Source organism: Calliopsis andreniformis, chromosome 4, assembly GCF_051401765.1.
Source record: "Calliopsis andreniformis isolate RMS-2024a chromosome 4, iyCalAndr_principal, whole genome shotgun sequence".
NCBI classification, from domain to species: Eukaryota; Metazoa; Arthropoda; class Insecta; order Hymenoptera; family Andrenidae; genus Calliopsis; species Calliopsis andreniformis.
The window spans coordinates 10840240-10863424 of NC_135065.1; the positions used below are offsets into that span (position 1 = coordinate 10840240).

The window sequence follows — 23185 nt, forward strand, 5'->3', positions numbered from 1 at the left end:
AAAGTATATAAAATAGATTGTTATTACGTAATTTTCAAGAAATACCTTTAAATATGACGTGCCGGCCACTCAGTGCTCCGATTCCAAGATTCTCGAAAAGCACAGCCATGTGTTGCAGTAAACACCAGATGTCCTTATAAAAGATGGAAAATGAAAATTTACCAAACAGGTTCAGATGCACTTAGTGTGCAATGATGCACTCAGATTTTCTGTATGAAACCTTGACAAAAACGGAGAATAGAGGTATCGAAAATTTAACTATTGCAGTATTAGATAACTGAATAATATTTGTATAACAACTTATTAATATATAAGATATATTATTCTAGGGAGGTTAATATAGAAAACCTGTGCATACAAGTGGGTACCCCTAAGTGACTTCTGCATTGTACAAAATGCAAAAATACGTGAATGATGCACGAATTGTGTTTAGCGCACTGAATGGTATATTTATTGTTTATAAACCTGCAGATCTAGCCTTTATTCAAGCAAGGTCAACTGTACTCTCCAACTTATGTGCTGGTATCAATGTGTTTCTCTCATTTATTTTAAAATACTAAAGCAATAATGTTTAATCATATATTTCATTCCTTTTAGATCTTAACAACTTACGTGTACGTCCTCCAAAGAAGCACATAAGTATAGTAGGCCCAACAAACAAACCAATGAAAGTTCTTATTCATAATAGTTATGCAGATCATACCTTGGTAGTAGGACCTCGTTATCAAATACAAGATTTTAAACTTGCTACCACAAATCTGATAGAAAGAGAAGCTTGTGGTGTAATGGTTTTTGGAATTAATGCTGGTATTAAAATAATACATAAAATGAGGATAAACAAATGTACAAGATTTTATAGAGTAAAGGGACTGTTGGGCCAGGCAACAAACAATTATTTTCATACTGGGAAAATAGTAGAAAAGTCTACATATAAACATGTAAAAAGAGGTCACATAGACAAACTATGCAGTGCAATGCAATCTTCTCATCAAAAAAAGATGTTTGAGTATGTAAGAAGTTAGCATGCAGATAAAAATGATGCGAGTGATATATGTACCTTTATATATTTGCAGATTGTGTGGAGTAGATATACAGAGTCAAGCAGCATATGAGTTAGCAGTTCAAGGTTTACTTAGACCTGTAAATTCTAAAATTCCCATGATATATACAATCAAATGTGTAGATTTTACCCCTCCAGAGTTTACATTAGGTAAATGAATTCAACTAAAATGTTCAAATTAATGTTAAACTGCAGCTTACAACTTTACTTCATGGTCTTGCAGAGATAGTCTCCATAAATGAAGATGCAATGTATTTAAAAACCATAATTCATGACCTGGGCATGCAACTCCATAGCACTGCTACTTGTACCCAAATTCAGTGTATTCAAGATGGTTTATTTAATATAACACACGCATTGTTGAAAAAGCACTGGACGTTAAAACATATTATGGAGAATATGCAGATGTGTCAAAATATTCTTAACGAAAATCCAGATATATTGTATCAGAAAAGCCCTGCATTAGTAGAACGTGATAATGATACTTTCAATGAACCTTCTAATAAAATATCAACATTTATATAATACTTTATATCATTTTTTATTAAAAAAATAAACAGTTAATTACATTAGTATTATTCTATTTAAATTGAATTTATTTATTAAATTTACTACTAATAATATTCGACATTATACGACTCATACAAAGCTTACCTAAAATTAATTACAATGAATTAATTTATTATTGTTCGTTACGCTTCACTGCGACTTCTTTTAGAACGTTGACTGCATTCTGAATCGTCGTGTCTATCTGTGGGTTTCATAGATCTACCCCTAGATTTATGTTTATTTGGCCATTGTTGCATTTTCATGCTCTTTGCTATTACGCGCTTCTGATGATCCAATTGGGGGAATAAGTCTATCAAAAAATTTTTATAAAATACAAGTTACGCTATTCGATTTAAAAAATAATCTATAATTTTATACCTTGAGATTTTTCTAAAGCTTCTTTGGCTGAGTTCATTTCCGCTTCTTGAATACTGTGGCCTGATGCCTTTGCTAGACGTTTTCCTTGGAAATACACAGCGACAGTGTACACCCTAGTATTTGTTGGTCCTTTACACTCGATTACTCTGGAAAAAATATGAGTTAATGGGAGCTTAAAAACAATACACTCAAGTTTTGAACACTTTTCAATGCTTACTTATACACAGGAATATCTGGTTCTCCACCGTCCATAGTTCTCAATGTTAAACAACATTGCTGTAGTTTGCTTTTCGGATCATTCCAATCTTGATTCATGATGAAATCTTGTAAACGAGGGAAAAAGCACACATCACAAAAGACGTGACAATATTCTAAACCTTTATCGACGTAAAGAGCTCCTAGGAAGGCTTCCAATAAATCTGCTCTGTCTTTTGTTTTTAACTCTGCTTTCGGATTTCCGTAAAGCGCGTATTGAGTCATACCCAGATCATCGCATACCACAGCTTGCGTTTTATTATTCACAAGAGAACTTCGTAGAAGCTGTAAAGTATAATAATTAATTTTTTTCCGATTTAAGGAAAAAAACACTTTTAGCAATACGTACAGATAAATGTCCTTCGTGATGTTCTGGAAAATATTTATATAAATATTCAGAAACAATGAGCTGCAGTACAGTATCACCTAGAAATTCTAAACGTTGATTAGAACCCAGTGTTAAATTTGTATATCCAATGCTACGATCGGTGAACGCTCTTGCTAGAAGACGAATGTGAGTGAACTCTATGCCAATTGATTCTTCAAACTTAGTCAATTTCTGCATAAACAACGTCAGGGTTATATTCTAGGGTATATGTAATAGAAAGTGTATATTTTATGTACACATACCTGCAATAGTTCGAAACTTGGTATCCACTGCCTATCACCTGTGGGTTCTTGCTCTTGCAAAGGGTGTTTAGGATAGTTAACCCAAACTTTTCCAAGATCTTCTTCATCTTTAAAGAGAGTTTCTCCAAAAACTCTGTCAGCAACCTCTATACCTCCATCAAGGAATAACGAACCCATTAGTGCTTCAAAACAGTTCGCCATTGCGTGTCTCAATTCTAGATCATGACAGAGATCACTTCCATGCGCGTAAAGCATGTATTCTTCTAAATTCAGTTTCTTAGCTAATACAGCTAAATGTTGATTCTGAACAATTGCAGCTCTGTAAGTAGCTAAGCCACCTTCTTCTAGATCAGGAAACATGTGAAACAGATGAATCGATGTAAGAAATTCGACTACAGCATCTCCCAAAAACTCCAATCTTTCATTATGCGCTATCGACGATTCTGTTTCAGTTCTTGCGCCAAATCTTGACATTATATTGATTAGTGTATTGATACCACGTTTGCGCGTGTTCATGTAATGAATTCGACGATCGCCATACTCGGGCTGTCTTATTCCACAATTAGTCAATGAGTTCCGTGCGTGATCTGGATTTGTGCCGAAATTTTCGCGGTAACTAGGATGCGTCAATGCTAATTGAAGAAGATACCTATTTTTGAATTCATAACCTAATGTACGTTCTAAGTTGTCTAAGGATTTGTGAAATCTCAAATGGCAAACAAGTACAGGAATTAGCATCGCGTGTTGCACTATATCGCACATTATTCCAGTTCTGTAAAATCCCTCAGAGCTAACATCCACAGTGACGTCGCGTTTCATTTTACTTTGAGTTCTCAACTCTTGCAGCTTGTTCTCTTTAGCTTCTAACTTCCTCTTATCTTCGAACGATGGTTTTGGCATGTTAGCTAAGAGATGTCGGAATTTTACATAATCTCTCCATGCTTTTTGATAACTGAAAGAACCAATAGAAAAGTAAATATTATGTTGCATTAATTATTTTATAATGAAATGAGGAATACTTACTCTGCGTTTCCTGCATAGCTTAACTGCGGCGGTCTAATTCCAAAATGTACTATTTCTGGATAAGTAATTAATCCTGGTGGTTGATCAGACTGATTCCTGTCTAGTTGATCAACGCGAACGCTGCATGGCTTTTTCGCAGGATATGTAACTATCATACCCTTTACCTCGTCGGCAAAATTTTGCCATTTATATTGTGGCATCTCCACTAACCTAGGTAGATCAGCTGGATCTATTAACAATTTACTACTTTTTATTAAATAATTTAAAACCTCGTTCATAGATAGAATCTCTTGTCCGTTGTCGGCTAAGTCACGCACGAATCTTGGCATAAAATGAAACTGTCCGCAACCAGATTTATCTTGCGCTGCATATAAATCGAAGTCTACAAGCTCCAATATTTCCCTGAATAGATAAGCTTCTGCAAAGACAAAGAGTTTGTAACAAATGTGTGACAACTGGAACAGTACAATAAGGCAAAACTTACGAAAGTAATCTAATTCTCGGATGGTAAAATTTTCCGGCAACTTTTCATCTATGTAAAGTATCGTATACTCTATATTAAATCGTATTACTTTGCATGTAGGCAATTTTACTAGTGGAAAATGAGAAAGCATAGAAAAGCCTTCAAATATAAATTCATGTTCGTCGTGTTTAATAATCGTCGGCGTTTTCGTAAGAAAATTTGTTGGTGGACTAATCGTTATTCGATAATGGTACAATTTATCTGCATTATTCGAGTTTAGGTCACATTTGTTTATTGCACCTTCGCCAGCATAAATTCCATGTCTAATACCAGATCTTCTCGACTTTGCGCTACACCTGCATAAAGGTCCATCATTCATCTAAAAGAACCAAAAATTATAAAGGATATCTATGCAGGTGTACACAGCTCAGTGCTGGTAGAACAAAATAATTACTTCTCCAGGATCATTGAACCACATTTCGGGATGCAGTCGTTGTGGATGTTGTTTCTTTGCCATTAATTCTTCCATTGTTCTATCATCCTCATCCATTGAACTATCACTATCAGAAGAAGAGCTGCTGCAAACTTCCGATTTGTGTTTGCATAAACGAGCTCTAGTTTTTCTTGGAGGTGGTTCATAAGGAGACTATACGAAAATAATATTTTTTTAGACTCACTTGAATTCACAAAAACTTTCAACTTCACTGGTTAAGACAATTATTGCATAGATAAATTTTGGGCAAAAGTGGGCTAACATTGACTAACGATAACTCCGCGAAAAATCATCGTAGGATCATGATCTTTTTTTTAAATTACAGCTTGAAGTCTTGACTAGCAGATACTATGCCCTAATTTTAACTTTACTACACCTCTACTACTGTACCGCTTTAAATCTGAAGGCATGTTTATCGTTTTGAAAATTCCAAAGTTTGACGAAATGCTGGTACTTCCTAGAATTTTTTTCGGGAATGCCGTTTGCAGTAGCATATAGATTGAACCTTCCCAATTAAGTTAAAAAAAAGATCAAGTCGCTACGATTTTTTTTCGCAGAGTTACAGCACTTTAAAGTAGACCTTGCATTTTTGCAGTACAGCAGGTAGTGGCGGTATATGACCAAAATGCAAGGGTTATTTCAAAGTGCTGTAGCTTTGCGAAAAAAAATCGCACTGACTTGATCTTTTTTTTAAGTTGAAGGAGAAGGTTCATATTATACGCTACTGCAAACGGCATTCCCGAAAAAAATTTTGTCACGTCTGTGCATCTCGTCAAATTCGGCAAATTTTCAATATGACAAACTGTGAAGTTTGACGGGATGACAGACTTGCCGAAATTTTTTTCGGGAATGCCGTTTGCAGTAGCATATAGATTGAACCTTCCCAATTAAATTAAAAAAAAAAGATCAAGTCAGTGCGATTTTTTTTCGCAGAGTTACAGCACTTTAAAGGAACCCTTGCATTTTTGTCATGTACCGCCACTACCTGCTGTACTGCAAAAATGCAAGGTCTACTTTAAAGTGCTGTAACTCTGCGAAAAAAAATCGTAGCAACCTAATTTTTTTTTTATCTTAAAGGGGAAGGTTTGGGCTTTATGTCACTGCGAGCGACACCTCTGAAAAAAATTTTAGGAAGTTCGTGCATTTCGTCAAACTTTGGAATTTTCAATTTGATAAACATGCTATAATCTTTTTAACCTGGGTACATTGCATTTGATGTAATCATACCTGCAAAGATCTTGCTGCTGCAGCTCTATCTATTAACACTTTCTTGAATAATTCACACAATTCATGCAACTTAGGTGTGCCTCTCATTAACTTTGGATTAGTATCATCTCTAGTGTAGTACAGATCTGCTGGTGCAGTACGTGTCCATACTTTTCTTGCATTTTCCATGATACCTTCAGGTCCCATTGCAGATAATTCATCCATTTTTCTTTCCATATCTTTGCTTGTTGCACAATAATCTTGCCTGAAAAAATATTAGTAGATATATGTGACAATTCTTATACTTGTACGACTTAATATTTCTTACCTATATTTTTCCAGGAGTAGTTCCCTCTCTGTTGGATCCCTCTTATTGGAGGAGCTATTACTTGGGCTAGTAGCTCTAGATGAATAAGATTCTTGAGATCTTGACCTTTTCCTACTTCTATAACCTGTATATGATCTTTGTGAATGTGAACCATATGAATTGGTTCTTCTGTGAGATGATCTTCTCCCAGAACTACTTTCAGTATGTGATCGTTCTCTAGAACTAGATCTATTTCTATGGTGTTTAGAGTATCTGTCTCTGTGAGAATCATATCTTGATCTGTGTGGTGATCTGTTGGATCTTGATCTACTTTCAGGACTTCTAGATCGTTTTCTGCTAACTGTATGACTACTAGAAGACTCCTTGTCTTTGTATCTCCATTCTGACCTTCTGCTTTTTGAAGCATCATTATACTTTTCACAAACTGATTTCTTCTCATCTTCCTGTGCTTTATTAGATTCGTACCAAGAATCTTTACTGTTTGACTTGTCCCAATCAGTTGAATAACTACTAGAATTCCATTCTGTACTAACATCAGTTTGATATATATTTCTGCCATCCCAATTTGCATTGAAATTTTCCGTTACTGGTTGAGAATAGCCAGTAAGTCCAAAATTCTGATTAGAACATTGCATCTCTGTTTGATTCTGACATGAAACATCAGAATAAGAACTTGGAATATCATTCTGATAACAGGTTTGCATAGAATGATATGGAGGTACAAAATTAGAAGCTTTGTTTTCAGGCAAATTAGAAACAGACATATTATACGATGGTGGTGGTTGTCGAAAATTTGGTGGTGGATAATTTGGAGGTGGCACATTATAGTACCCCACATTTTGTGGCTGAGAAACTCCTGAACTCCAAAAATAGGGTTGACCAATATTTGGAGGGGTGTTGTCCATTTTTTATAAAAGTCTTATCTATAACATTTATAACATTAAATAAAAAGATAGTAAATTTCTTCTCTTTATTTATTTCATGAAATCAACAACAAAACTTTGCAAAGCATATAAGGACTCTTACAATTTTTAATCTTCTGTAAGGAAATATAATTTCATTGCGATACTGAAATTAATTATACAAGTAAAACATATATAAATCTTCTGTAACATGATACTATCCAATTGTTCTTAATATTTAAATGATAATAAAAATTTACGTTTTACACCCAACACCATTCCCACCAGTGGTGTTCGTCAAGGTCTGTGACAGCCTTTGATAAGGCATTGACAAAGTATTTAATAGATTTACGATAGTGTGCTAATTTTTAAGAATATACCATGCGCGCCACTATACGCAACACGTGCATACTAAAGTTTATTTGTACAACAGAGGGCGTAAAAAAACCAATTGCGCTTTGCTTAGTCGATATTGCAAATCATATAGTACAATATCCCATAAAACATCGAGGTCTATTTAGTATGTCATCAATGATATTACATACTTCAAATTTTCGGACGCATGCGCATCTAACTATGAGAACTGCAACACCACCTTTCGGTACAAAGGAAATGCAATTCAAATTATATGACAATAGACGAATTATTACAAACGATTATAATTTATACGGTCATAAACTATTCTTACCTCATTAAATCATCAGAATTTATGAGCTTTATTATGGCATTACATAACTAATTTATATAATACTATGATATTGTATCATGAATACGTATACAATTCATTCTTCTTTTTATATATATATATATAATTTGCTTCTTAGGATCCTAGAACATTACTTTTATACGAGAAGTCAAAATATATATTTTGCAATATTCGTATGCATTCCAAACTATTTATTCCTAATGAAAATAATGCGCGTTTTTTAATAATTTTCGATTTACATCATACTGTTTGTATCATAAGAATTTCGCAGCACATGCTGGACTATTATTATAAACGTTATTATTAGTTGATAGTCACATGTTATACCGTATTGTCTCGCGCTAAACGAGACAAATATTATTTATAATTTCGGGTAGCCATGTTCGTTTCGTGTGTTCGCATTCAACATGGGCGTTTCTTTCGTCGTCTGCAAAGTGTCAAATACTTTGCCCACAACCAAAATGTCCAGGGACAGTGATACCTTCTAGCTATCCGAAAACATCGAAAGATCGTCCATGTTACGTGCCATCACCGAATGCTTTCGAGTATATGTGCAATATATCTGACCGAAAGAATTAGAATTTTAGTCGGTGATGGCTGTGACTCAGTACCAAAGGGCATCTGTTACGGGTATCTGACTCCGTTCGAGCAGTTCAATCGAAATTCAAGAAGACCAGACGCATGACCGCCGCAAAATTGTAAATAATTATCTCACTAATTGTAATCACTCGAAACTTACTGAAATCGAAAAATTTCGAACAGAAGATGAAAAGGTTATACCTCACCGCGAAACGAAAATCACGATATTAAAATATTCTAAATGATCTAGCTGTTTGACACAGCGAAGAATACGGAGCATATGAGCAATCAGTGGGTGTGCATCGTTAATGTGAAATGTATATAGTATAGTAAAAGTGTATTGACTTATTTAATATCAGAATCAGCTGATTCCTGCATTGACAGGAAGTCATCGAATACGACCGACGTTCGAGAGAAGTCTTCTTAATTCTTATCAAAAATATTGATATGTGAGAAATTTCTGTTATATCCTCGACCAAGTAATTTCGTTATTATTCGGAAGAGTGAAGCATTGAAACATGTCAGGGAATAATTCGTCTGCAGTGACTACACCAAGAGGTGGCAATTTACAAAATCGTAATTCTCAAAGATCGACGCTTTTAAAAGTAGTGATTTTGGGTGATGGTGGTGTTGGAAAGTCTTGTCTCATGAACAGATTTGTATCGAATCACTTTGATGAACACAGTTTTCACACAATTGGCGTGGAGTTCTTGAACAAAGATATTGAAATCAATGGAGAAGCATACACGCTTCAGATATGGGACACGGCTGGACAAGAGAGATTCAAGACCCTCAGAACACCATTTTATAGAGGTTCTGATATTTGTCTTTTAACATATGCAGTGGATGATAGAACAAGCTTCAAGAATTTAGCACTTTGGAGGTCTGAATTCCTTTATTATGCAGATGTTCAGGAGGGATCAACATTTCCATTTATTGTTGTTGGAAATAAAGTAAGAGGAAAGTGTGGTATATGAAAGGCATTGAAAAGCTTTGATACTGATCAAAGAGTCTGTTTATTTCAGGTGGATGTACCAGAGTCTGAGAAACAAGTCTCTACAGAAGAAGCTCAAGCTTGGTGTGCAGAGAATGGAGACCCTCCACTGGTAGAAACGTCTGCAAAAGATGCAACCAATGTTGAAGCAGCGTTTGGTGCAGCTGTAGCTGCTTGGGCACAACTCGAAGCTAGACTAGAACGTCCTTTAGTAGAAGATACAGTTGATCTTTCTAAGCAACAGTCTCCTCATCGTTCAAGTTGTTGTATGCCAGTGTCTGGTGCTGAGTAGGTTACAGATACAAGATTTCAAATATTTTTTATGTTTTCATAACATAATGCATGAAACATATTTCTCAAGATCCACGATTATGATCAGGTAATTAAAATAAGTGGTAAGAAGATAAATATAACAATACTTGTGATGCAAATTGACATTCTTTGAAATGAACAAATGAAATTTGTTTATGCTTACAAATAGTATGCTGTGTTAAAAATTGGACCTTTTCTTACAAGTGACTATTACTGTATTTAGGATATATAAGAATATTATATTATATAAGTATTTTATTCTTCTTTCTTTTGACCTACACAATAATTCTCTCTGCAAAAAAATGTGTCTAATTCTTCAAAATTAATTCACAACTATTGGTAACAAAATTACATAATGTTTGATACTTTCAAATAGTTAATTTCACGTTAATTTTACGTGAGGGTAGTAATCTCTTAGTTGTATAATTGCAATAACAACTTTGCACGTAACATGCTTTTTCTTCTAGGTCTAACAAAATAATTTGAAGAGATTTTTTGCCTGACTACAATACATTCTTCACAATGAGGTGAATTTCAATGCTAATAGTTTTTTATAGGAGTATCGGTATATTTTTATACTTGTTGCTTTTGTTTCCACTAGCTAGTATATATTTTTTATGTTGCCAATGAACATAACGTCCATGTGATACTTTTATGAATTAGGTTCATCTAATTTTATTACTTCAACGAAATTTTTTTCAGTTCCATCGAAATATTTTAAACTAATACGATAATATTGCTTATAAAAGATAATATTTTACCGTTGATATTTCCAGAATACGACTGTAAAGTATAAGGTCAAATTGAACGTCCTATTCGTATCACGCTTTGTGCAGCTCATGAGCTACAAACAGTATTTTGAGTGTTTCGTACACCATTGGCTTGTGATAAAATAATAGTAATAATCATTACCATCAACTGCTTTATAAATAAGAAATAGATATAAATTGTAATTTAGCTTTGTAATCTAAATTTGCCTTATTCCTTGCAGCACAAACTAAGGGCAGTGGTGTAATATGTATATTTATCAGAAAATTCTTTAAATTATCATGTTCATATAATACATATATGTATGTACGATTTTTGAGACGCGTGTGCAACAAAACATACTCTGCTGCTCTTGGAATGCTCTGCAGTCGATGTTTAAAGATTTTCTTACAAAACTAATAATGTTATAAACACATCAAATAAAGCTTTTTGTACAACCCTGTACGTACGTATGAAACGCATTTCTAAAGCAATGTAATTTATCTAAATGCTACTTAACACTTTAGTAATGCTTTACATACTGAAAAAACAGAGTATGTGACGTCATTGTAATTTAAAGATCTTTTCAATGGCAGGGTGCGCATTAATTATATACGTGACGTACATGTTGGTGCTTTTTGTATAGCAACATATGTGGGATATATAAATTTCTAGTATTATACTGAATAATGTGTTGGTTCAGGTGCGAATTGCATATAAAATTTAATCATATCAAGGTGATGTCTCACCAACAGCTACAATATGTATGATCAGTTTTATATTAACTAATGTTTTGTATCATTAGTTGTACATGAGTCTCATTCATGATTTTATAAAAATCACTTTTGTACAGTATACGTTGCATTTATTATAGAATATTTTATTTATTATTATCTTATATTTGTCATAATGGCAGTCGAGATTTTCATAACATATTTTAAATATTCACGTATAATTACACCTTATGAATTTTATATTATTGAAAATCAATTTTGCAATAAAAAATAAAGATATTCTGTGCTTGTTTGAAATTAGTCAAATATATTGATAAAGTGTTTTTGGTACCTCACTTTGATGTTTTATTGTATAAATGAATTTATATTTATATTACCATATATTTTATAAAAAGCAGTAGGTTCTCAATTAATTTCTACTAGTACAATTATATATAACATTACATTGTAACAGTGCACCGTAATGTATGCAATACTTGAAGCACTACTGCACACTTTTTTTTTTAAACGTTAAAAGATTGACCAAAGGATAAACATGTACAAAATATGTTTGAGAAAGATACAAAGTATATGTGTATAAGTTTGAAAAAAAAAAGTGTGCGCGTATCTTACGATGCTCTTTTCATTTGAATTTTTTAACAATATTTACAAATTAAGTACGCTATATAATCGTTTACGTGAAAGATTAATCTTCCAGTATTTTTGTATACAACTTTGTCTTTTATAGCTATTTTTTTATCCAATGATAATTAAACCATACTGTTTAAAATCAATAACTGAAAGTTGCATTCTGCATGCATAAAATAACTATATATAAGAAGAAACAAACTAGAAACGTTTCCTCCATATATTTCTGTAGATATTATAAATCTGAGAGAACTGTTCTCCCTGCTCATATCTACTGCACACAATTAATACCTGCAGAATTCCTCTTAACAGTACAAAGTTTTCGGTAATGTACATAAATGTACATTTTCATCGCAAAAAATACAATATGTTAAATACATAACAACTAATGACAATGTTCTGTGACGTCTACAATAACAGATTTTTTCCATCCAAATAAAAAGTAACCAACCGCTGCGCCAAACACTACAGCAAAACACAACCAGACATTGTAAGTCATGAAGATCAGCATGAGGAAGTATGACAGCACAATTTGCACAATGTGTAAAAACGTCTGAAACGTGTGCATCCATGACAACATCGTGGGCCTGTACAAATGTATACAAAATAGATTAATTTCATATCAAATTTAGATACCATCAATATAAAATGTCCAAAGATATCAAAATTATCAAGCCAAGCAATATCTGATGTAACTAAAGAGGAAGAGAGTTGCCGAGTAAAAAGAAATACGAAATCCCAATAAATAAGAAAGAAATATCGCACGTAGGCTAATGAATGTGCAACTAATTAAAAAAGAGGTACAATTGTCAAACATGCAATTCAAAAGAAAGCTGCAAAGAAACACAATATTAAAGATTGTTCCTCTTTTACTTACGGCTGTTTGTGAATTACTTCTCCAACCATACTAAAAAAATAAAATCGAATTGAACAACGTCTAGCAACTCTTTAGATGAATAAATCTATCGAAAATGAAATTTCAAATGATGAGTCACACATCAAGAAAAAAAGAAAGAAAACTTAGGAAACTTACTGTACAACACGATTATCCTCAGCCACAACATTCTTTTCTGCAGGCATTGTCACGCTTCTGTACTGGAGAGCATTGTACGTTTTCCAAAACAAATACTCTCGATAATACTTCAATCCTTCGTAAAGCGCAGCCATGATCATGATACCGATCATCGATCCTATCAGACTTCCCACCGACGAAATCTTCCACGATTCGAACAATACATTTTCACAGTATCCCCCGTGGAATGTCATCTGCAAACACCGTATCTTCCAGTACGTAACATCTACGACATACTACGAATGATACGTACCGACATACCGTGCATCCCCATGTCGGCGCAAACTTCTGCGCTGGCAGCCTGAACAATATGATGCATGCTGCTGTGGTCCATACTATCATGATTCATACTTCCGTGATCCATGCTACCGTGATCCATCGAACCGTGCATATTCGAGTGATCCATAGCTGCATGGGCTGCATGGGCTGCATGGGGATCGTGCATCGAGTGCATCCCAGATGCGTTCATCATGTGTGCCATATGATCGTTGGACATCTACAAAGGAGGGTTCCCTTCTTTCAAATTCATCAGGTGCTCCCGTTAGCGACTCAAAATTCGTTAAATATTGCCAAACAAAAATGCATCCATTTCATTTAGTATGTATCGCACATGACACTGCTCGACGAAACTTATTATGTAGTACTAGAAGGTACACGCGTTTTCCTATATTGTTAATTGACGGTGACATCGCGTCAGAGGTCGAACCAATACTTATCATCGAGGACAGAAGCCAAATGCTTCTCAAATTTACTCGCGCGACATTTGCATACATGTATACGGCAATACCACTACACCAAGTCTCCATCCAATCTTTACTGTTAACAGAGTAGGAAGCTAGTTATCGAGTAGGGGAGCAATCGTGTCCTAGGCGTTGAAAAATCGCGTGACGAATCTGCTCTAACGGTGAACAGGTTTTCATCATAAATTGTCCGATCGAGGAATCATGTTCTGCGTACAAAGGACACCTGTTGCTCCAACACTTGTTCGTTTTACAGTAACAACGTTTGTCTCGTACGATGCGATTGATAAACATGGAACGTTGGATCCGACGTTAAACTATAATTACACGACAATGAGGAATCATAATGTGAATTTCTGCGCTGCCAAATTCGCTTGGCGACAGGATGTAATTACGTAATTTTGCGAAGGGGTTTCGTGAAACTTCTTAGGCGAAATTTTTACCGCGATGGAAGTTTCTCTGCGAGCTGGAAATCTTGCGACGGACGATGCTCTTGCCTCTCTTAATTAACACCTTGATTTTTGTAAATCTATTCGTTCCCCTTCGGCAGTCTGCCAGGCTAGCCGTGAACGAGTTTGGAACAGTAGCAGCAGAAGAAACGAGTTCATGACTGGCGGTCAGGTGACTCGAGAACAAAGAGACAGAGCGAAAAAACGCGAGTCAGCGTACTTTCTAAAGCGGAATTTCTTTAGGATAGATCCAGCGGGCCCACTGTGCGGCTAGCATTCTTCTCTAGTGTTCATACACTACGAGACGCCTTCTGCGCGGCCAACCGAGAAGCACGCCGTGAGATCGAACTCTGTTTGCTCTTTTTCGAGCCTTCGTCACGACCAAATGAGTCTCAAAATAAGGTCTCTTCTATAGAAAGATTTTTCGATTGATACGCTGGCTTGAAAAACTATTGAAACACAGTGCCAAGTGGTCCATGTGTTTCTGTCTGAAAAACAGCATAAATGAGATTTCTTTTTCTGTTGGAGTTTCAAGCCTAGAGTTTCGATTCTTCATTACAGAACTTTTCAAGGGGACTGAGTTTTTTAAATTCAATTTCGTTCTGCTAAAAATACGAATCTTATCTTGCAAATTCCGATTCGAGTATAAATTCAAATTGTTTGGCTACATGATTTATATCGTTTTGTCTTGGAGCAAATGTTATCATTTGTGAAATCATTGTCAAATGGAGGAGGATATTCTGCAATTTTAAATTAAGCTAGAACGATTATCTGATTTCCTAAATTTCGGAGTTTCATCGAACAGCTGATCACCGTGTTCGATTTCCGTAATTACAATTCCAATGAACGTGAAAAGCAACGTCACAACGTTCTACTAAATTGCATACAAAACGGTTGAGAGCACGTGCATCGTCGATTCCATATAACGAAAGGTGATAAAACGCCGATGCGCAACGGAAACGTGACACTTTTGGAAAAGTAAACTTGCAAGGAAACGCGATATCTGTTTGCTTGAATAACAATAGTCCGTGAAAACGAACTACAATTCGTTACTCAGGGGGGGTGTTACGCTAAATGTAAAAGATAAATACTTTATCTCTTGGTAAAAGCATTTAGCGGGGTTTCGTTGCAGCGATAATAGTATTTTTTTTTTCTGAGATGCGACTTATATATCACACGACATGCATATTTCTTATTTATCACGCCATAGACGTGGGAAAATTGCCACGGATAGAGGCGATTAATAAAATTGTTCCAATCGACGTTGACAAATAAATTAAGGCGCTGGCGTCACGGAGTGGGTTCATCATTATCTATTGCTAGTCATCTTGCAGCATTATCAAGCGATTAACTTGACCCTTATCATTATGTAATAATTTCGCAGAAGTAACGCAACGAAGTGTTTATAAACAAGCTCGTCTAATCGTAATATCGTGAATCATTTTTTTTCTTTTTAGCAGCTTTCTAGTAGCAAAAACATTGTTCTTCGCTTACTTAACGTTTACCACATATCAGTTAATTACACTTGTACCTCGATAACCTTGGACACATTCAACAAACATCATTGTCACGTTTCCTCGGCCGATGACAAGAGAAGGCAAGGAAATCGTGCTCAGAGTAGACAGTAATTCTATCGATCAATCCTATGGAACGTAGGCTACATATTAAAAAATCAGGACATGTTAAATACGATGTAATGGATTATAAATAGCAACATCGATAGCTATGGAGTGATAAGAATTAGGAAGCTCATAAACAACAGGATTCCCGTGATGAAGCCCTCTCACAGTGGTTAACAAACTCACCGCATAAACCACTGGCGATTAAAATTGACACAGAGGGAGAGCGACGCTGCATAACAACAGGAAGTCTGTCTTTCGATACTGAAGGAGGAAGTGTACGAAAATATTTTGAACAATTCAGCTTTGTACGAGGAGGAAAAGAGGTAATAGTTGAAAGAAGAAGAGGTGAAAAAGAAGATTAATCGCGTGGGCGCGAGAAATGATTCAATAAGTCCCACGCCAATGCATTGCCTTCGCAGGAATCCCTATATTGGAATACCACGATTCACCTTCCGGAGAATGCGCGATATAATTCTCCCGGAAGAGGATGTTCCGATTAGCGATTTAATTCCTGCTTGTGGAAAGAAAACCATCGAAGGAGCGAAACAAAAGCTGCGCGATTAAGAACTCTTTTGTATCTTTAATCGCAGGAAATGCATCTTTTGTTACCTTATAAACGCTCTCTGGGCATCGATATATCGCTCGATGAATCGATAATCGATATCAGGTCGCTGGCTTATGCAAAATCGAATGGATCGAGAGCGGACCAATATTGGATTCAATTGAACCGATGACAGTTAATTGCGCTTAATTAGCGTGCGATACATCGACGCCAAGATTTCTGTTATACAAATTTCGAACGATAAAGAGCTCGCGATATAACGTATTTTATTACAAGAGGAAACTGTTTAAGTTTCGATTACCATTTGCTTGCAAAGAACGTTGCACGAATTCGATTGGAAACGCTCTAGTAGAGGCTTAAGGATCTCGCGAGATTGTATGTACATTCACTTTTTATCGGCTCGAATTATCTCTCCGTTATATCCGTAACATATGTCATTCCCCGTACATTTCTAATGGAAAGTAATCAAGATGATTTTATTTTGCGTCAGCCTTCTGCTTTTTATAGAAATTATTAAAATTGGCGTAAAACGTGAAAGGATCAGCGAAGGCATTAAGATAACATTCGCGTCGAAGTATGTGAAAGTTCTGTCGCGCGTAACTTTCTTGCTGCATTCTTAAATACTCCTGAATGCAGCTGTCAATGTAGGTCGATCATTCGATTTCGTGTTTGACTTACACAACGACAATGCAGCCGAATGTGCAGTACGCGAATTGTAAATGTTAGGAGCGGGATTGCAAAATGAGATGTGCCGTTGTATAATACGCGCGCGACAGCTTATACTAATTTGACGCGGTAAAAGATCATTAATTCTTTGACTTACATTCGCTGGAAGGTCGAGGTTATGTCACACGCCAAATGCTCTAATCTTGCGAGAATGCGAGAATAGGACCACGAGGAGGGAAGTTTCGCAGATTTCCCTGCACGGACAGCCGGACAACCTCTCACAGATCCATTAATATACTGCACGCAACTTTCACAGTTTCCTCCATCGCCGTGGACATAAAATAACGAAGACTCGGCGTGATATCTTTCCGCGGTTAAACACGTGACACTAGAGGAGTAATGGGATAATTTTCATTTCTGAACATCAGATGGCGTAACCTGTATGCGCAGTGCGTCGAGTATGTTGTTTCGTTTAAAATGCCTCGGAGCTGGCGAGAAAATATTTCTGAATTACATTCACATTAAGGTTAATTAATATGTAAGCCTTCTAAAGAAAGACACCAAAGACAAATGTATCAAAATCTTCCATTTATTCACACTTTCAATTATACAAATACGCGTATTACCTTTGTAAGGTCGTAATAACATTTGAATTCAGAAGGCTAAGCGCCAATTTCAAGCGCATGGTCTCTGCGTATGCGCAGTAGTTTGTGTATCTTTCGTACGCTGGTAGAGGCATTGATTCTTGCTCTTTTGTCAAATTTTGCATACAAACAATTATTTCGTGATGTCGATTATGCCATTGTGGCCAAATTTACAACCAAGGGCAACAGATCCTCTGTGGTTCAACGCTGATAGGCCTTGTGACGATGAAAGCGAGGTAGCTGCACTTGAAGCCGAGCATCAGGCATGGGTAAGTGTCGTAAACATTTTATTGACACGGTCTAACTATTGACACTAAGTGTTTTTTTGTATGATAATGAGTGTATATTGGCTTTTGCAGAGGGAACATGTTCGAGTCCAAGGATACGATCACATTCCGATTGGGAAAACAGTCAGTGATGTAAGTTAACCTCACTTTTGTTTCTGTTACGCGTACTGTATTCTGTTTATATATTTGGCAAGAGTTTACGTTCGATTCAGAAATGTTACGATATTACATCACAGTGACATGTCAACAAAAAGAATGTCGAATTGTTTTGTAAAGTGTTTCACCATTTACCATGCGTGGTGTTTATTTTCCGTGCGACTATTTTACCGACAGTCGGATTGGTCGAAGAGCGATTAAAAAAAAATGTGCTTCGTATTGCTAGCGTAGGTGAATACGATAAATTAGTTTTCTATATTATTCTGCTTTTATTCTTTTTTTGGAATAATACTGAGATGAATGTGCACAATTATTTGTAAATGTGTTTAGTTCAGAGGATCAGAAGAAGAGGAGGAGGAAGAGGAGGAAGAGGAAGGAGAAGGAGAAGAAGAGGAGGAATCAGATACCCATGAAGAGGAGGAAGAAGAATTGGACGAAATTGATATGGAAGTGAGCTATTCGCACCAACAACAGAGATCCAGTCCAACGGACACTGTGACAGATCCAGTATCCATCAGAATGGTCAGCGCTCACACTGGTCGTTACCCTTAATCTAAACTTGTAGCTCTTATTCATCTCCAGCCTCTTGTATATATTATTTCTCATGACCAAAACACTATGTGATGTACGTTTACTTATTAAGAACCAACGATGAAGTAGCATAGCAACGAATTTATATAACACTAAAGACATAAGGCACTATAGAAATAAATAAAGAAACCTAGACTTTTTTCTACATAAAGTGCTACGGTTTTACGATCCTCGAACAGCCGTCGTCTCGTGAAAACACGACGAGTTCAGCTATTCGAGCAATCCTCTCATAAGTAAGCGTCATTATTATGAATAGTCAGCGTTTTGGAATAACCGCTTGCTCGGTCAAGGACCCCTTCAAAGCGCGATCGCGTCGAACGCGCCGAGCAATGCAAATTCTGCATCGTCGAAAAATCACGTACGCGAAAAAAAAAAACCGCGCACGATCTTTCGGCAAAAATGCTCGTGACCCCACGCAAGGTCTGCTCCCATTTCAGAGCGCGACAGTTTAATAAGAAAATAAATTTCACTGTTGAACCAGCATCGTCCCCAGCACGGTCGATATCATGACGTGTCCGTATCGGGGTATAAAATTTCCTTCAAAGTACGATCCGCGGCCGGTCGAAAGCGATCGAACACAAGGGCTTGGCCCCTGTCCCTTTCTCTCCCATTGCCTCGATCTTTCTCTTTGGAGAACGGGGCAAGTCGGTACCCCGCCTCGCTCGTAAAGGGCCGTGGAACCGCATCATGCTCGACCGGGACACTCTCTGTACACTCCGTATACCTACCTATACTAGGTGTAAGTACACGCGAGAATGTATTATATACCTATATACAGCGCCGGCTCTCTCGGCGTGTAACTGAAGTAAAGCCAGGTTGGTGCCCCCGCTAGGGTGAACGAACGGGTACGCTCAGGCAAAAGCGAACCCGTGTGCCTCCTCCACCTCCTCTTTCTCTTTCTCCACCACCTCCTCCTCTAGCGACGACCTCCATCTCCTCCTCGGCTAAAGATCCTCGCCTCTGATGTCACACCGTGGAATTGCAAATTTTTTTTTCTCCCCTTTTCGAAATACGCGTTCGTCCGTTAGAGAAAGGGAGGAAAGGAGAGAGAAGAGAAAAACAGAGAGAGAGAGAGAGAGAGCGATGGGAGAAGACTCGAGTCGCGGTCGAAATTTCCATCGAACGCACGCGTTCGAGCTGGACATCCTCAGCCGCGTTTTCCGCGCGATTTTACGCGCGTCGAGCAAGCCCGAGAACCACACGGGAGTATTTAACAGCGGGCAACGGGTTAAGAGCGACTAGCAAAGATTTGCAATTTTTATTCGAGCAATTGAATCGCTTCAAGGTTAATTTAACCCGCGCTCGCGCGCAGTGCCTCGACCGAGCGTTTTCCATCTGCAGCCGCGCAGTGTTGCGAGCATAAATCTCGGGATTTATGAATCGCGTAGTTTCGTAGATGGTAATACTCGGCGGATTTATGAATTAATACCGGTCATATTAGACGCATAAATCTCGACGTTCGGGTAGATGGAATCGTCTGCTGGGATTATCCTGCCTGGTCCCCGACGCTACTGTGCGCTGCTGGATCTCGGTGATCAGTCTTTATCACCTGCGGAGAAAAGAAGAAGCGACCAGTTCTCGGCTACGTCGAGTGTTTGCGCGACATTTGACTGCGCGGTTTGATCCACCATTCCCGAGGCAGCCGAAAAGCAGCCGAGCCTTTCATTGCCAAGCACGATAACGATAAACCGACGTCTGTGGTCGTCCCCTTATCGACGCGTATCGAGCCGCGGAATCCCGCGAATCTTATCGGATTTTAATTGCTATCGAGAACAATTTCGACACGCACGATCCACTTTGCGTCCACTCCAACGCCGCGCGGACCCATTAGCCCACATGTGGCTCGAGGCACGCTCCGTCGAACCTTGAAGCGACGTCCACCTTTCCCAATTGTCACTGACATCGGCGTCCGCCTGTTGAAACCGTTCGAAATCCTCGCCGAGCTCGATTAGCGATTCGAACGGTGATTCTGCGCGTCAACCGATTTCCTGGGTAAGAACAGCGACGCTCGGCGCCCTAGGAGGCACGACGACCAGCGTCGAGTTGAGCGCACTAACCTGCCTCAAAAGACGTTCACCGACGTAACAGATAATAATTCCTCTGTTTCAGTGCGCGCTGGAGATGGCCAGCTGGAGGAAAATGAGAGTGCAGGAGGCAAAGATCGACGAGAGACTTTTCTCGCCGCTGGCGCTCGAGGGCTTCGTAATGGTGACGATGCAGAGGTCAGCGAAGAGGAATTAGGAAAACGAGGATCGGTGGCCCAATCGAAGGCTGCCAAGTGGGACTGTGTGGTGTAATACGCGCGTCGCGGAGAAAGAAAGCAGGGAAAGTATTCAAATGAAGCGTGGATGGAGGAGGGGCAGAATCGAAGGGAGCATACAGTGCGACGATGCGAGTCGCCATAAATGACGTTGTAAGTTCACTTCTCTGGGAACCTGACGATAAGACTACGAAATTAAATTTACACCTGCGCTATCGTGGATACTTTAGTAAACACTTGTTTGGTATCAGGGTGCAAATCGAGTGTCGATTGGACACCTATTCCTGGAGAAAAGAAACAAAAAAACAAAGTCTAACGTTCCAGTCTCTGGAAGAAAATTCATAAAAAGGAAATCAAAGAAGGAAGCCAACAACCTCGGCACAGGGGAACTTAATTACTGTCTCTCAAGCATGGCTCATAGGGTAAGGGTATTAATTACTGTGTGGGGGCCAAATACTGTGCTCCCCTTTATTTACACATGCAGCAAAATATAGCGCTATTAAATTGAAAATATTTATTCCACTAATTGATGCATGAACTTCTTTTTGTTTTAGTTACCAAAAAATTCCTATAAGTAGGAAAAATATTGAATCGAATGTAAATGCGTCGGGGGGGTACGAAAAACTGAAGTAATACCATTTAATTTAGCCAAAACTGGGGCAGGTAACCTTAACGGGCACAGTAATTGGTACATACACTCGAGAGTGCCCCTATATAAACTCAGAGAGCACAATATTTGCGAAAAGCGACGATGCGACGGAGCGTATTTATTGCGAGCAGACGGAGAAAGGCTGTTGCGGTAAGGGAGGAGCGAGAGAGGTGGTGATAACGGAGAAGGAATATCGAGAAAGCTTGAGGAAGGGATGGTCGAAAAGGAACGCACGGGAGAGGTGTTTGGAGCGAGCGAGAAGGAGCGGGGAGCCGAGTCGAGAGAGAGAGAGGCGGGCCGCGCAAGGGAGGGAGAAGGAGCGAGCGCGGATTCGAGCAGGAAGAGCGGCGCGCGAGAGCCAGGGGCTTCGGGTGTACTCGGCCGCTCAGTCGAACGCGCGATTACAAGCACACGAGACGCGTGGGCTCTCTCGACCGCCTGAAAGTGTTCCGTTCGTACCCGACCACGTGCCGGCGAAGCCGCCGGGAGCCTGCAGATACGCGAGGGATCGAGCACGCGCGCGCAACGGGGGTGACACCGTCCTACTCCGCTGCCCGACCTGTGGAGAAGACCCTGCCTTTTTTACAAAATCGAACTCCTCGATCACCACCCCTTGGAGTGCACCGCGGCTAGAGGAGATCGCGGGGACAAGGTGCAGTGTGTGGGTGGTTTGTCAATTGGTGACTTGAAGTGAACCGAGGATCACGGCCGAGGATCGACGATCCTGCCGACCGTCGTTGCCGAGGAGGAAGCGAGGCCGAGTCTGCTGGATCCAGATGTCACGGGCGCGTCCTCGATCGGTGAGTCAAGATCTTTCTGTTTTGGAATGAGTATCGTGAAGCTTCGCTCTTTGAGTGCCAGTGGAGTTTGAGTGTGTGGCTTCCTTTGGAGTTTTGAATTTTCTATTGGTTTTAATAGCGAATTTGAGGGTGCGTGAAATACGATATATTCTAAAGTCGACTGGCACTTGAGGGGTGTGAGCATTTGAGAGCGTTTGTCATTTTATTGACTTCCTCTGAGAGGGTTAAGATTGAGTTGCATAAACACCTAAGGGTGACTTAATGGCGTAGCTATCTTTCTTCCTGAATGAGTATCGATATTCTCTATCATTTGAAATATTCAATACACCCTTGTTCTCTCTTCTTTTTTTATTGCTCCTGGGTTTTTGCCGCGAGGTTTCGCAGTTGAGATTACTAGCGCTCGCAGGACTCTTTTTTTGAGCGAAATTGGTGAAATCGGGGCAGGGAGGGATCATTGACCGTGCAGATTAAGACTGACTAGGACAGCGTCGAAAGTTTCGGCCGAGTTTTGCAAAAAGTGTTGGTTCCTCGACAATGGCCAGCAATGACCTAGTTCCCCTTGAACTTTTCCACTATTCCTCGGCGAGGTCATCGAAACGAATTACAAGACGATTCTGCGCGTCAGTATTCTCGGGTACATTGTTTACGTTCCTAGCGAAACAGGCGTTGGGACGGACACAGTAACTCCTTTGCTGGGTAGC

The 23185-nt window shown here is 38.5% G+C and overlaps 7 protein-coding genes across 10 annotated transcripts in view; 4 read left to right on the forward strand and 3 right to left on the reverse strand.

The window, feature by feature from the left end:
- LOC143177853 (14 kDa phosphohistidine phosphatase) overlaps window positions 1–1123 on the reverse strand; it is a 48839-nt gene extending 47716 nt beyond the window's left edge. The window contains exons 1-2 of one of the 2 annotated variants that reach the window (XM_076376107.1): window positions 1058–1123; window positions 46–133 (exon numbers count right to left, since the gene is read on the reverse strand). In XM_076376107.1, the coding sequence (XP_076232222.1) occupies window positions 46–133; window positions 1058–1108 (139 nt within the window). In that variant the 5' untranslated portion in view covers window positions 1109–1123. Of the gene's footprint in view, window positions 1–45; window positions 134–358; window positions 491–1057 lie in introns of those variants that run through there. The other variant, XM_076376108.1, reaches the window with a different exon arrangement.
- LOC143177852 (pseudouridylate synthase TRUB2, mitochondrial) lies at window positions 94–1633 on the forward strand. The gene is made up of 5 exons (XM_076376106.1): window positions 94–243; window positions 330–522; window positions 598–1006; window positions 1074–1210; window positions 1284–1633. Exons 2-5 carry the CDS (start codon window positions 396–398, stop codon window positions 1583–1585), a joined length of 975 nt encoding a protein of 324 aa, XP_076232221.1. The 5' UTR covers window positions 94–243; window positions 330–395; the 3' UTR covers window positions 1586–1633.
- On the reverse strand, window positions 1596–7687 carry Drosha (ribonuclease 3 drosha). Its single transcript, XM_076376101.1, has 11 exons — window positions 7412–7687; window positions 6386–7308; window positions 6079–6322; window positions 4813–5004; window positions 4380–4737; window positions 3896–4313; window positions 2873–3824; window positions 2592–2801; window positions 2205–2527; window positions 1988–2133; window positions 1596–1919 (listed from the first exon to the last, which is right to left on the reverse strand). The coding sequence occupies exons 2-11, from the start codon at window positions 7288–7290 to the stop codon at window positions 1753–1755; spliced, it is 3915 nt and encodes a 1304-aa protein (XP_076232216.1). The 5' UTR covers window positions 7291–7308; window positions 7412–7687; the 3' UTR covers window positions 1596–1752.
- A 675-nt stretch (window positions 7688–8362) lies between these two features.
- Rab9 (RAS oncogene family member Rab9) lies at window positions 8363–10096 on the forward strand. The gene is made up of 2 exons (XM_076376244.1): window positions 8363–9525; window positions 9598–10096. The coding sequence occupies exons 1-2, from the start codon at window positions 9091–9093 to the stop codon at window positions 9856–9858; spliced, it is 696 nt and encodes a 231-aa protein (XP_076232359.1). The 5' UTR covers window positions 8363–9090; the 3' UTR covers window positions 9859–10096.
- A 1450-nt stretch (window positions 10097–11546) lies between these two features.
- Window positions 11547–17392, reverse strand: Ctr1a (Copper transporter 1A). Of its 2 annotated transcripts, XM_076376241.1 has the most exons (5): window positions 17255–17392; window positions 13312–13554; window positions 13020–13252; window positions 12864–12893; window positions 11547–12573 (listed from the first exon to the last, which is right to left on the reverse strand). In XM_076376241.1, the coding sequence occupies exons 2-5, from the start codon at window positions 13552–13554 to the stop codon at window positions 12372–12374; spliced, it is 708 nt and encodes a 235-aa protein (XP_076232356.1). In that variant the 5' UTR covers window positions 17255–17392; the 3' UTR covers window positions 11547–12371. The 2 variants fall into 2 exon arrangements, with proteins under 2 accessions (XP_076232356.1, XP_076232358.1); XM_076376243.1 differs by lacking the exon at window positions 12864–12893.
- A 427-nt stretch (window positions 17393–17819) lies between these two features.
- On the forward strand, window positions 17820–21118 carry LOC143178026 (uncharacterized). The gene is made up of 4 exons (XM_076376437.1): window positions 17820–18010; window positions 18101–18160; window positions 18515–18706; window positions 20885–21118. The coding sequence occupies exons 1-4, from the start codon at window positions 17885–17887 to the stop codon at window positions 21014–21016; spliced, it is 510 nt and encodes a 169-aa protein (XP_076232552.1). The 5' UTR covers window positions 17820–17884; the 3' UTR covers window positions 21017–21118.
- Window positions 21029–22418, forward strand: LOC143178025 (uncharacterized). Of its 2 annotated transcripts, none has more exons than XM_076376434.1 (3): window positions 21029–21188; window positions 21287–21457; window positions 21684–22418. In XM_076376434.1, exons 1-3 carry the CDS (start codon window positions 21165–21167, stop codon window positions 22371–22373), a joined length of 885 nt encoding a protein of 294 aa, XP_076232549.1. In that variant the 5' UTR covers window positions 21029–21164; the 3' UTR covers window positions 22374–22418. The 2 variants fall into 2 exon arrangements, with proteins under 2 accessions (XP_076232549.1, XP_076232551.1); XM_076376436.1 differs by having other exon boundaries at window positions 21816–22418.
- The last annotated feature ends 767 nt before the right edge of the window (window positions 22419–23185 follow it).

What these genes read in the sequence shown, in the direction of transcription:
- LOC143177852 (XM_076376106.1), top strand. Translation starts at nt 396, where the DNA reads ATGCAAAAATACGTGAATGATGCACGAATTGTGTTTAGCGCACTGAAT. An exon ending in ACTCTCCAACTTATGTGCTG is followed by an intron (nt 523 to 597) that starts GTATCAATGTGT and finishes CATTCCTTTTAG; the next exon opens with ATCTTAACAACTTACGTGTA. An exon ending in CCCTCCAGAGTTTACATTAG is followed by an intron (nt 1,211 to 1,283) that starts GTAAATGAATTC and finishes ATGGTCTTGCAG; the next exon opens with AGATAGTCTCCATAAATGAA.
- Drosha (XM_076376101.1), bottom strand. Translation starts at nt 7,290, where the DNA reads ATGGACAACACCCCTCCAAATATTGGTCAACCCTATTTTTGGAGTTCA. An exon ending in CAGCAGCAAGATCTTTGCAG is followed by an intron (nt 5,005 to 6,078) that starts GTATGATTACAT and finishes ATTTTCGTATAG; the next exon opens with TCTCCTTATGAACCACCTCC. An exon ending in GGTTCAATGATCCTGGAGAA is followed by an intron (nt 4,738 to 4,812) that starts GTAATTATTTTG and finishes TGGTTCTTTTAG; the next exon opens with ATGAATGATGGACCTTTATG.
- Rab9 (XM_076376244.1), top strand. Translation starts at nt 9,091, where the DNA reads ATGTCAGGGAATAATTCGTCTGCAGTGACTACACCAAGAGGTGGCAAT. An exon ending in TTATTGTTGTTGGAAATAAA is followed by an intron (nt 9,526 to 9,597) that starts GTAAGAGGAAAG and finishes TGTTTATTTCAG; the next exon opens with GTGGATGTACCAGAGTCTGA.
- Ctr1a (XM_076376241.1), bottom strand. Translation starts at nt 13,554, where the DNA reads ATGTCCAACGATCATATGGCACACATGATGAACGCATCTGGGATGCAC. An exon ending in TGGGGATGCACGGTATGTCG is followed by an intron (nt 13,253 to 13,311) that starts GTACGTATCATT and finishes CGGTGTTTGCAG; the next exon opens with ATGACATTCCACGGGGGATA. An exon ending in GAGGATAATCGTGTTGTACA is followed by an intron (nt 12,894 to 13,019) that starts GTAAGTTTCCTA and finishes TTATTTTTTTAG; the next exon opens with TATGGTTGGAGAAGTAATTC.
- LOC143178026 (XM_076376437.1), top strand. Translation starts at nt 17,885, where the DNA reads ATGTCGATTATGCCATTGTGGCCAAATTTACAACCAAGGGCAACAGAT. An exon ending in TTGGGAAAACAGTCAGTGAT is followed by an intron (nt 18,161 to 18,514) that starts GTAAGTTAACCT and finishes AAATGTGTTTAG; the next exon opens with TTCAGAGGATCAGAAGAAGA. An exon ending in ATCCAGTATCCATCAGAATG is followed by an intron (nt 18,707 to 20,884) that starts GTCAGCGCTCAC and finishes CCTCTGTTTCAG; the next exon opens with TGCGCGCTGGAGATGGCCAG.
- LOC143178025 (XM_076376434.1), top strand. Translation starts at nt 21,165, where the DNA reads ATGCGAGTCGCCATAAATGACGTT. An exon ending in GAGTCGCCATAAATGACGTT is followed by an intron (nt 21,189 to 21,286) that starts GTAAGTTCACTT and finishes GTTTGGTATCAG; the next exon opens with GGTGCAAATCGAGTGTCGAT. An exon ending in TCTCAAGCATGGCTCATAGG is followed by an intron (nt 21,458 to 21,683) that starts GTAAGGGTATTA and finishes CATTTAATTTAG; the next exon opens with CCAAAACTGGGGCAGGTAAC.